Genomic DNA, 13407 nt, shown 5'->3' on the forward strand with positions numbered 1-13407 from the left:
GGGGAATGCTATTAAAAACAGCAAAACAGCATAATAGCAAAACAGTAACACATCCATTGAGGAGAATAAGAGGGGTCAAACACTGCTAATGGAATGCATCCAAGCTCTTGCTACATAACAGAACTGAGTGTCATTTAATTGGTTGATCTTCTCTGTTGGGTGTAAAATAAAAAATTTAAAATGCTAAAATTTAGAGTGGATACCTTGAAATAAAGCATCATGCAATCATAACTTTCTACTGTTTGTATTCGCTGGCTAAACGTATGCATACGCTGCCTTTCAAAAGTTTGGAATAATTATGATGTTTTTGAAAGAAGTCTCATATGCTCACCAAGGCTGCATTTTATAAAAAAGAAAGTAAAACAGTAATATTGTGAAATATTATTAGTATTTAAAATGATTGCTTTCTATTTGAATATATTTTAAAATGTGATTTATTTGTGTGATGGCAAAGCTGAATTTTTAGCTTGTGTCACATGATCCATCAGAAATCATTCTAATAGGCTGATTTGAATCAGTCCGATCAGTCTGACTCGCTTAGTAAAACGCTACTTCTTTCAATCATGTTAGACTCAAAATTAAGGAACTGGTTTGTGAAACTTAAATCAGTTTTTTTTTTAGGTTTTTCATACAAAAGCCCAGACAAACAGAATCTAAATAAAAAAAAAAACTAGTGAGGATGAAAGACGACTGTGGAGTCACCTCACCTCACCTTTGTCTGGGCAAAAGAGTTGCGCTTGAACACACCTCAATGACTACAGACAATGCTAACTTGAACATACATACTGAAGTGTGAAAGGAAATATCTAGCAGAACAACCAGCAGTTCATTAAAAAAGTCAATCGAAAAAGTTAGGATTGCAGATATACAAACTGTAAACAAAGCCTCTGGAGCCTCGTCATTTGCTTGCTGAGGGGCTCCGATGGCAATTCAATATGCTCAATCAGACAAAAAAGCCATGCGGAACAAACTGCAAATACTAGGCTGACATTGGCTTGGTGTGTCATGGCCCTAACAATGCGTAAAGACACATTCACAACGGAAATCTACGTGATAGATTTACTATCACATAGACATGTCAAACACTCCTTTTAAATCAGTTTGCTTATAAATGTGCTTGGCTACAATTGTACTAAAACAGCAGTGAAAGGTCAACTCCATTATCTAGATGGGACAACAAATGCAATCAAAACTGACATTGCTGGCCCCATAATAAGCTTCACTTTTTAATCAGAAGTGACTGCCAAATAAATAAACATGTATTTAGAAATGCAGATTCTTGTTCCATTAGTGGTACAAACTGGAATTACAAAAATAATGGTGACAGTTTTCAATAAGATTCCATTTGTTAACTTATATGTTAATTAACAAACTAACTATACAATTTATTCCAAGAATTTATTAATCTTGGTTAATCTTAATTTCAACACCTACTAAAATTAAAATTAATAATTAAAATTAAAAGTTGTACCTGTAAAAATAGTTTAATGGATCTGAGCTAACATAAACAACTGAAGAGTTGCATTTTTATTAACCAACATTAACAAAGATTAATGAAATGCTCATTGATAGTTAATATATTAACTAACTTTAAGTAACATTACTATAATGTGTTCAAATCTATTTCCCAAATACTTTCATTGGTTACAGAACCAGTTGGTCCCACCCCAAACCCACGCTATTGGTTGAGCCAGTGCTGCTTTGTTGGATAGTTCAATCAAACTGACATTTTTTCAAGGAAACAAACACGTTACCTATAAAAAAAATGCAGGAAACCATAAATATAAAGTCTAAAATGACCATTCACTGGAAAAATGACTCAATAGAAAATCTTGAACTTAAGCCATAGTATTGTTGAAGTACCAGCATTCATATTTATGCACATTTCATCAGTCAATTTCTATTTGTGAAATGGTTTGTGAGTGTCACACCTGAGGACGTAGCCTCTCAAGACTCCATTGAGCTGAGGCTCTGGAGGCGGCTGCCACTGCACCATAATGGACTGGTTGGTTCTGCCGCTGGCTACGATGTTCTTGGGCGGAGCACTGGGCGGTTCTTCTCTCAGCATCAATCTGGAGAGAAAGTGTAAGAGCATTGTTAGCACAGGTACACATTCCGCAGGGCACCAAAATATTCTTAAATAACTGATTCATTGCTCCATTTTCTCTTGTGGGAATCGAGTTAGGCTTTCTTGGAAAAGTCTCGCTGTGCTTTAAGCACCTCGATGCTTTGATTTTAGAGGTTGCTGCTTATGTGGCAACTGGCTTGGGTGCATTCACAGCCATACAAGATTGCGTTTGTTGGCTCAGCACTTTCAAGCTAAGCACTTCATTGAAATTTCAAGCTTTGGAATTACAAATAAACCAAGCATTTTTAAAGATAAGAGCATCTCATGGTTTGTTGTAAGGTAGGCCACAGTATGCTGTGCATGTCTGCTAAAGGATTTGTTTCCAATGTGAGTGCTTTTTAACAAAGAAAGAGCACGCTAAACAGCACTATTTCTGTTCAATCCTAAGAGGGTATAGAATATATATTTTTACAGCTTATATTTTAGTTTATTAAAGGGTCTCAATTCACATTTGTTGACTGAGACTTTGTGAGATGTTTTAAAAATGCAGAGGCTCTGGGCAAACATCTAAGTGCAAACAGACTTCAACATATTTCTCTCTGTAAATCTCTGAGACAGGAAAAAAGACATTGAAAGTATTGTTGATATTGATGTATTGAAATACAACACATGCATTCATATAGACACTATTTATTACTTTATTCAGAGTCCTTTATTTATCCTGGGACTGCCATTTGCAAAATTGGGAAATGTTTTACAACATTTGTTTACAAAAGACCCCATTGGTCCTTACTAGATCTTACCACAACAGATTCGTAATGAAATAGTAAACATCTTTTTGAAACAAAATGCTAATGATTTTATTTTGATGTCAAATATGTCATAATGGCTGGTCTCTAAATGCTAGTTTGCTAACAACCATAAATGGTTTTCTGTGTGCAATGCTTGGTTCATTCCACCAACAGAAAGTGCATTTTCTTAATTAACAAAGTTTAAAAATGAATCAGTGTTGAATGCTTAATAATGCCCATAGATTCATCCTGCCCTTTGCGTTTCATGCTAATGGACAGTTAAATCTGCATTAAAGTTTAATAGGATCATTGGGTCCTTTCAGATTTATTGTCAGTCTTCTTAAACCTCTGACCACACTTTGTTATTTCTTCCCAGAAGTCTATTTCATAATTAATGCAGTCCATAACCAATATCATGGAGCTTTTCTCAGACAGTGCTCAGTAAATCTGCCTAATGATGGCCGTAAGGAAAGACTTCTCGCTCCTCGCTGAAATAGAACTTTATTTTTTTGCCATAGCCATACAGTATTTACACATTTGTTTTACACACTTGCACTGTGCCACAAGCTATTAAACATCTGCTTCTGAATGTAAACAACACAATGACCTTTTTTTTAAAGCAGAGGCATTATTTGTTTTTCTGAGAACTGTTAGATAAACCATTTTCTAACATAATATTTACCCAGCATGAATTATTGCTAGTTTTAAACCCATCAGTTGTGTGTGCCTACCACCACCACCGTTAAAAGGGTAATTTTGGCCTTCCCCACTACAGAGGTCTCGACCTTCCATGACTATATGTTACAATCAGACAACAATATCATTCAGTTTCTGGGACATATATACATTTGCCAATAACTACGAACCAACATTTTAGCTACAGCTGAATTTAGGCACTTATTAAATATTTTGGTTAAGCCTTTATTTTACAATGTCCTTGTTACATGATACATATAGTAATAACAGTAAATTATGCATAAATGCTTGCAAATAACCCTAAACCAAACCATAATCCTTATCCTAAAACAACAGTAAGTACGTGTTATTAATTAATATTACTCAGTACTAAACTTAATATTACACTGTAAGAAGGACGTCTTAAAATAAATGCAAACAACTTCTGAGTTGTATAAATGTTGTTTATTTAATTTTGACACACATTTAATATTTACATCCTGCAAATCAGTATTTTTAACTGTATTTACATTTTTACTTTCACTGACCATTTTTTGAATAAACAAGACTTTGTAACGTTTTAAGATTCATTCAAAGTGGTGCACTTTTGGTCAAAGTCAATAATCAGTATGAAACGTGAGATCAGTTAATTATTAATGAGCTCAGTATCAACAAAAATCATATATTGGACTTTTCTGGTTTGAGATTGAATGGAATAATCATGCATTTTGCCAAGCTCTGCCAAAAACGTGGCAGATAAATAGGAGTTGGTGTGGGAAGGTGATGGCTCATTGTGAGAGAGCTGCATTTCTGTGAGCTTGTCAACTTTAGTCCCTCTGTTTAATAAGCTCAAAATGGACAGATGTCTGTCACAGCAAGGAGACATCCTGAACCTCGCCTTGGTTCCAGCTGAGAAATAATATCAATGGTAGCACCATTTTACCATTTCTAAATAAAGTGAGCAGTGCATAAAAACAATGTGGTGGTTCACACCACGAGTGCTCAAGGTTTTTTTACTGTAATGATCTTTCGGTGTTATATCCTCCACTATTTTTTTATCTAGAGCCAAACATTCTTAATTCAAGCCTTTCACGTGTGTTTAAAGGGGTCATATGATGCTTTTTTAAAGATCATTATTTTGCGTATTTGGTGTAACAGAATATGTTGACATGCTTTAATGTAAAAAAAAAACAACAACATTACTGTACATTATTGTATCTATGACCCGCCTTTCTCAAACGCCTTTTTTTCTACATGAAGTCCCTCCTTCCGACAAGAGCAGTGTTTGCAGTACACAAGCCATGGACGGTTAAGACAGCTGACTCCACTGTGTGACCCTGTCTCTCTCTCACACACATGTGCGCGCACACACACACGCATGCACACACACGTGCTTGCAACACGCAAAACTCTGCATTTGAACAGTCAATAGCAAATACTTAAACTAATAACAAAACATACAGTAACTGATTCAGAAGCGCCAGACTGCTGTAGCAAAGTCAGAATGACCTCCTCTCCTAGCTTCACGAAACGGTCGTCAATAAAGTGCGTTGCTGTGCTGTTGTAAGTAATCTTAAAGATTCCTAAATGCATCTACTTTTGGAAGACCAAATAAAGTGCTTTAGCTTTCACCTAGATACTCACAGCAAATCCCTGACACACTAACTGCGGTTACTGAAACCATGCCTTCTTTCTTTGCGTAAACATTTGGGCGGCATTACACAAATATTTCCACATAGTGACGTAGACATGTGGGAGTGTGTTTAAACGACGCATTTTTGGGGGCGTGGCAGTCTTAACTTTGATAAAGAATATCTCTTTGGATTTGAGACTTTAGTCTGCAACTTTACAGATCTTCTTTATTCACCAAGAGCTTGTAACACTCCAAAGAGAAATTTAAAATGTAAATTGCATCATATGACGCAATGGTCAAAAAATGGTCCAAAATTTGAACCCCCATATATTTTCTGTCACAAGGCCTTCTACCGTATCTAAAATAATAATAGCTTGATAAAACATCTGGCTCATAACTAACTGTATATATATATATATATATATATATATATATATATATATATATATATATATATATATATATATATATATTATTTTCTTTTGTACTTCCACTGGGAAGGAAATGTAGACAACGGACCTCTTGGAACTTTAATTGAACACCCCAGCTCTAAAGAGTGTATCTTCAATCTTTAAACTGATTCAACAGCCCTCCAGGTATGGGTCACGATTTTGCTATTTTGATATCGTAACGCATATCATATCTGAAATTGTTTTTCTGTTTATGAGTTAATCAGCAAGGGACTTCAAGTAACTTCTACAGTCTACCTGATTTCAACATGCAAATGACACAGATGTGAAGCACAAACAACCAAAGCTCAGTTAATACAGGCACTTAACTGAAACATCTGTGAGCAATGAGCATTCCATTTGAAACATCACGTTTGCAGTGAGTTTAAATTTGTAAGTATATTTGGAAGCAACAGTGTGCAGATTTGTATTCAATCATGAAATCAGATTCTCTCCTTTTGAAAAATACAGATTCTAAAATGTTTACAATGAAATGAAAAAAGTTAAACAATTCAACTAATTTCCTATTGAACAGTAATTTGTCAAGTTAAGTAAACATTCAGAAATAACATCTATATAAAATATAACAAGAAAATATCAGTAATATGAGTCAAACCTATTTAAAGAATGGTAATATTATCAAAATACTGTTTTGTAATTGAAAGTGCAAATACAAAGATTTTACATCTGGCAGCCAGTTTTTTTCCCCACAAATTAACCAGGCATTCATGCAAAAGCTAAAAAAAGGGAGCAACAACAACGAGCATTCATGATCAACCTACTCATGATGAAATGTGAGCATGTCTGAAACAGTTAAGCATTAATTTAGGTTAAACAAGAGTTAAGAACTAACACCTGTTCTTTAAAGTTGAATGTGTTCTCTCATCAGACTTTGCTCCACATTAACCTAGTTGACAATGAAAATTTTTCAAAGACAAACGAACAAATATCAGATTTATAGAGTGAGCTCAAAAGTCTAAAAGTTCAATTTCAATATACACTTTTCCTGAGAGGCATTCAACACTATAGCACTATTTTGGAAGAACAGGTGCTGAGAAATCAGGGGTGGGAGAGAATTAGATGTGAAGTCTGCAGAGACATGGTAGTACCCAACTGACTCACGGTGATTTCACAGTTTTCTTTAAATTGGTTGCCCATTAACAGCTCTTTGCATTTACTAAAACGCTATCATTATTCACACAAGCATACAAATAATGTCTTTTTCAGCTGCAAAAGCAGATGCATAGTTACCTTGATCGTTCCATTGAAACTGAAAAGTCTTTTCAACTTTTTCTTGCTCTCATCCACCTGTTTACTGTAGCTTTCAGCTAATTCAGCATTGAGAAAGAGGTTTAAACAGCTGGGTATCTCTGAAAAACCATCCTCAACACTCAGCTAAATAAAAGTGATTAATTTTAAAGTGAGACATTGCTGTTGCGGGTGAGAAATGACACCACTTTCTTTTCACCTGGAACAGAAATGGCATGTTTTGCCATGTCAGGAGCAGATAAAACTGAGGAGCTAGTGGAAAAGAGGCGTCTGACACCCACAGCTGCAGACCTGTGAAAGCGAGCTGCTAGGGGGTCTGATTAGAGCGAGAGGTGAGAGCAGAGGCCTGCCAGTCACGACCTGAGAAAGAAAACCTACGGTGTTGTGATATCAGCCACAGCAGGACATACTGAGAACTGTGGGTGGAGGATCAGTGACAGAAAACACACACTTAAACAGTGACAGACCTGATGGGCAGCAGCAGACCATAGTGTGATGGGACATTATAAGCCTATTCCTGACCAAGCTTGAGTGTAAAAAAACTGAATCTTACAACGATGGGCAGTTAACATGAGAATAAGCAGCTGTTGACAACCTTGGCCTCCTACCTGTTGGTTTCGATGCTGTACTGCCCCTTGCCCACCTGATTGACTGCGCAAACCCTGAACTGGTACGAGCGGGCCGGAGTGAGGCCCTTCACCATGGCTCCAGTCACGGTGGGGTCCACATCTGGCAAATACACTCTCCAGGGAGAATCTGGTATACAAAGAGGAGCAAAATTACAAGGAACATTATATACTGGTTATACATACTGTGGCGGGAGGAGCAAATGACAGACACAGTGGGTGTGGCGTCAGGCCTCTGAGAGGCTTTTATTTAACAGAAATTAAAACAAAATGTCATGACATGCTGCGATGCTGCACTTCTCGTCTAGTGTGCGACTGCCTTTAGAAGTAAACAGGCCTTTACTGCTATTGTATCAAAGTCTTGTTTATGTAAATGAGCTCTGATGTGATAGGCTGACCAGTCTGCATGTGAAATGAATCGCACTTATATTAGTTATGACTACGTAGGCCTTTTTCATCGGTAGGGCCCTTTAACTAAAGATCTGTTAAATGTAATCATTTCTGGAAATGATATTAATGAAAGTCATTATACAGTGTTATCAAACCTTGTTTTCTGTCTTCTAAAAACATGGTGGAATGGTGGTCATGGTGGCATATAATAATATAATCAAGCATAAGCAAATTATACTTGTCAAGATATTTTTATACGAATTAGTCATGAATACATAACATGCTCACATCATTCAAGATGGCCGTTATTACTTAATGACACTTAATGATCAGCCCATGTAGCTTCAGATATTATACAACAGACTCCATACAACATTTGGAGATGACGTTTAGATCAAAAGATATTAAAACAATCCTTTCATGAATAAATATCTCAAGATTCTTAAAATACTGTAAGTACTACTCATTGCCTTTTGAATCAGATCTTCTTAATGAGGAAGAAAATTACAGATTGCACTCGAAATTAGGGTTTTTGGGGGCAAAAAAGTAGTCAGAGAGAGAGCAGGTTTTTCTCACTTTCTCTGTGTTTCTAATGGGACTTCCCAGCCATATTACACCCTGCACCAGTAATCTTCACCTTCACTCCAACACATTCCTCACTGTCCTCTTCCAGCCCTGGAAGATCAATCTACTTGGGTGTTTTTTTCTGGTTCTGTAATACCACAGGCTTTTTCACCACTGGGTGACGGCAGCTGAGATCAACTCGTACATGTAGCATGCCGAGTGCTTGCTCTGGACTGGCCGAACATTCAGATGCATTATGGGTAGACGTGAATGAGGCACTGAGATCAGTAGATTCTTTAACACTGCCAGTTCTGCTCTATTACGGAGTAGGACATGCTTAAAAATTGTGCTACTGAGCAAATGGTTATACAGTGATCCCAGAAGTATTTGGACACCTTATTCACTCTTAAAATTATTTGATTTCAGAGCTATATTACTTTTCTGAGCCATTTCTGAGTCTTTTGACTACAGAATTTCTGGTAAAAAAATACATTACCCATGATTCTGCAGAGAAATCTCCACCAAACAGAGAATCATGAGAAGCAAATCACGCCATAAGATCTCTTAAGTGCCCACCCACTTCCATGAAGCACTGTGAATGACGCAATCAAGTTTTTAAGTTGATAATGTCATTCAGAATGCTTCTTGCATTTATAGTTATTTCCTTCATTAAAGCTCATTAAGTTCACAGTTTTTTTTTTTTATCTTTGTGGTCCAAAGATTGTATTTGATTCACTTCATAGCTAGTTAGTTTGCTTCATGGGTTATATATATATATATATATATATATATATATATATATATATATATATACTAAATTCCTATGAGAAAACTGACTGAATACTTCTGGAACCAAGTGTGGGTGTTCTGTTCCTAATTCAACCTCAGTTCCTCTCAAACAGTTGTCCTAGTAAAGTCTAGATCATTGTTTTAACCACTGTTTGACAGCCAGAAAGTGGTCAAAAAATGTAAAACCTAATAAATCAATTTTGTGAAGTTTTTCCATATTTTTCTTTACAATAAATACCATTTGGTTTATCTTACTGTTCTCTGAGAGCTCCACCACATAATGCAATAGGGGGCTGTTTCCATCGAAGGGTCTCATCCAGGACAGATCCACGCTGCGGCTCTCGTCGGCGTTCAGGCTGGCCTGTAGGTTTCGAGGCGAGTGTGGCAGCTCTCTGAGGACAGAGGATAGCAAATACTCAAAATAAGGGCTGTTTCACACTTCTTACACAAGTGCTCTTTAAACAAATCTAGCATATAGGTTCTATACAGAAAGTGATATTACTTTGGGGTTACTAAACTTTTTTTAATACCTGCTATATATGTACAATCAAATCTGAATATTGTTCAACTGGCGACTAGATTTCTGGCCAGATGGAAATCAAACACAGGGTATTACAGAAGCTCTACCAGATGTTCATTGTGGTTTGAATCTGTTGATTATCATCCATGGGACTGGCTCTCCCAGTAGACCTCCTTGGCCCATTTTCAGATCTTCTCACATATTCACTTCAACTGCTGGCTCCTCCAGTTTCAAAAAGATTCCAAATTCAGCCCGAATCTCACAGCCAGTCAAAAGTGGGCATCCATTTGCGTTTGTCTTTATTTTCTTAGCTTTGATTTCACTATAATGAATTAAAAATAGCTCTAACAAAATAAAATAAAATAAAAAAATATCTAAAACAATTCTTTTCTGGATTAAATATTCTTTTAAAGTCTTTCCATGTAAACGTATGTAATAAGGAGGTTTGTCCATTAATATATTGTCCTTCACAGGTATTATTAGAAAACAAAGCAAAGACAATAATAGATTTAATTGTCACATTTTTAACATAGAAAAATTAGACTACACTGGCAAAAACAAATCATAAGAAAAAGACCTCAGAATTAATGGTTTGTTCAGATTGTTGGATCATCAGTGTTTAGTTATAATGGTGTGGGCTGTGATCGCTGAAGGTGGAAAAACACAAAGCATGGGTGACTTCAGCCACTGGGGAAAGTCCTCCTGACAACATGCCCAATTCCACACAACCATCTGATACAACCACGGCATCTTCTCCAGCTTAATGAGGAGCCAGAAAACCCACAAACAGATAATGAGTCTTAGTTCCACACAACATTAGCTTCATGAAATCTGCACCAAGTACACACACCCGCTGGTTACTGCCGTCTTCCAGTGGTTTATTTCTGGAGAGCTTCTGAGGGTAATTTATTCCCTCATCATATTGTGATACAGAGTCATAAGCAAAGACTTCAGGTGTTAAAATGTTTAAGCTGCCAAGATTTGGCTTTTATTTGGGGTTTAAGGATTCGACTGGCAGACACGGTTTAGAAATATAGTTTCAAATAGCTGGGATAAAGAAATCTACACATTCAGAGACTGGTCAAAATGTCAAAAAGCTTTTTAGTTGACGGTCAGGAGATTGTTTTCTGGATGGAGAGTTAAAAGAAAAAAGCATTCATAAACACTAGCAAACTAGGTACTTTAAAAACTAGGATTCGAAAGACAGGGATTAAAGGCAAAGAACAGAGGAAAAACTTCTTTGATTAAATAAATGCTTTTAAAAGTTACAATTAGCGGGCCGTTGATGAATATGCAAATAGTGTATAAGCAGTTGGATACCAGATGGAAAGGTTAGGCTGAAAAAGGTTACTGAGGAACGGTCAGTCTACACGTTCCTGCTGAGAGCAGCAATCCTCTCGAATAGTGTATGCAGATGCTGCAGTGGGTGAGCAAACATAACGTGGAAGAAAGATTCCAGCATGCATAACAAATACAGTGTATGTCAGTTGTGACACACAGACGGCATGTTCAATGATAAACATGACCACAAACTTCAGTTTTGTAGGACTGCTTTTTGTGTTTTTTCACTGTTCACTGGGAATTTTATCAATCACACCGTACCAAACTGTATTCCACTGGAAATGCTGCTGGTACTGTATATATAAACCAGTTTCACTCATATTACTATGAATAGGAGAACTTACATCATATGGTGGTTTACGTCCCATTTTCCAAATGGCAGAATGGCATATGTAAAAGATTAAAAGCTAATATTTAGTTGCAGATCCCTTGCATGCAATCAAAGCAGTGAGTATGCAACCCACATACATCACAAGACTCTTGGTCTTATGCTTTGAAATGCTTTTCTCCAGCCTTTAATGCAGCCAATTCCAACTGTTGCTTGTTTTGGGGAGTTTCTGTCTTTAGTCTCCTCTTCAGCTGGTTAAATTAATGTTGAATCAGATTTAAATCTGGAGATTGATTTGGGTGATCTAAGACTTACATTTCTTTGCCCTGATAAACTCCATGACTGAACGGGCAGGGTATTTTTGGGTCACTGTCCTGATATGAAGTGCTTTCTAATGTGTTTGGTGGCATTTTCCTGAATATTGGTAGCCAAGACGATTTTGTACCCTTCCAAAATCATTCTGCTACTGCCATAAAACATGAAGTCATCATTAAAATTAAGAGGTCCTGTTCTAGAGACAGCCATGCATGCCCATGCCATGACACCTCCTCCACCAAGCTTTACAGATGAGGTTATATGCTTAGGATCATTTGCAGTTCCCTTTTTTCTCCACACTTTTGCTTTCCAATCACTTAGATGAAGGTTAATCTTTGTCTCATCGGTCCATCAGCTCAGTTCCAAAACTCTACTGGCTCACATTTGTGAAGAATCTTGTCTTTCTATTTTTGGTGCTGATCAGAGGTTTGCATCTTCAGCTTCTGTAATTCTGTGTCAAATTCTGTAGATTGACAGAGCATCACCCCAACTTTCTGGAAGTGGTTGGTGATTTTACAGACATGTATTTTACGGTTCATTTTCACAGCTTTTATGATTTGTCTGTCATCAGCTACTGTTGTTTTTCTCAACCGATCAGGTTATCGTTGGTTGCTGATGTCGCCGGTAGTTTCCAAACTCTTGATTTCTCCATGCTCTTTGTTTTTCCAATAGCTCTAATTGACGTCCTCTTTTCTTTTAACACATTTCTATAGCATCTAAATTGCTTGCTTTTCTTTCAGAGTCGGCTTCCTTGTCTTCATCCTGGTTTGTGTGTGTCATTGTCGAATGCAAGACTTAGAATGCAGAAGCAATGGATATAACTGATAAGACACATTCCCTGCTTTTAATATCTGAAGAATTAATGCAACCGGACACAGCTGAACACTTAGAAAGACCTGTGAGGCAACTGTTCCAATACTTATACTCACATCAAATAGTGGGATGAACTCTAAAAGTGCTGTCCTTTTTATTTGGTAAAACATGTGTGTGTCGAAAGACCTAATAATAAAATGTGACATTCTGTAGTTTTGTTTCATATTAATCTTTTAATCATATTTACAGATTTCTTGACTCCACAGCAAAAAAATAAACTGTATGTACACTGTATGTACTTATGTCAAAAAATAAGTAAAGTTTACTTATTGTGTTTATATTGTATTGCAAAACACTTTTGCTGCTATTGAGGTGGGTTACGGGTAAGCTTAGGGACAGGTTCGGTGGTCTGGGTAGGTTTAAGGGTGGGTTAAGGTTATTTTATGGGTCAACAGTGTATATTATAAATGTAGATACAGAAATTAATTACAGATGTAATTACATGCAGGTATTTTTTAAATATAAGTACAATGTAAAAACATGTATTTACACAATAATTGCATTGTACCAAATGATTAACTGAAATGTAAGTACGTAGTAGTTAAGGCCACTTAATTTAAAGTGGGACCAGCGCAGTTGTATCAAAGGTTGCAGTGCTCAAATGTAGCTGTTTAAATGACATTTCAGCATTAGAAAAAAAACATTTAAAGCACAGTTAATGTCAGTTGCTGCTGATTTGAAATATGTTGTTTAAATGTGATTTTGCCATGCTTTTTATTTTGAGATTTTGGTATTTCACAGTTCAGTTAGATAGATGTTGTTAGTTATCAATGCTT

The 13407-nt window shown here is 36.5% G+C and overlaps 1 protein-coding gene across 6 annotated transcripts in view; it reads right to left on the reverse strand.

Moving 5' to 3' along the window:
* LOC132149376 (protein sidekick-1-like) overlaps nt 1-13407 on the reverse strand; it is a 285056-nt gene that overhangs the window by 53514 nt on the left and 218135 nt on the right. For all 6 annotated transcript variants that reach the window (XM_059558560.1, XM_059558559.1, XM_059558558.1 and 3 more), the window contains 3 exons: nt 9510-9646; nt 7494-7641; nt 1932-2072 (listed from right to left, as the gene is read on the reverse strand). In XM_059558560.1, the coding sequence (XP_059414543.1) occupies nt 1932-2072; nt 7494-7641; nt 9510-9646 (426 nt within the window). The remainder of the gene's footprint in view (nt 1-1931; nt 2073-7493; nt 7642-9509; nt 9647-13407) is intronic.

This window comes from Carassius carassius, chromosome 9 (genome assembly GCF_963082965.1).
Source record: "Carassius carassius chromosome 9, fCarCar2.1, whole genome shotgun sequence".
NCBI classification, from domain to species: domain Eukaryota; kingdom Metazoa; phylum Chordata; class Actinopteri; order Cypriniformes; family Cyprinidae; genus Carassius; species Carassius carassius.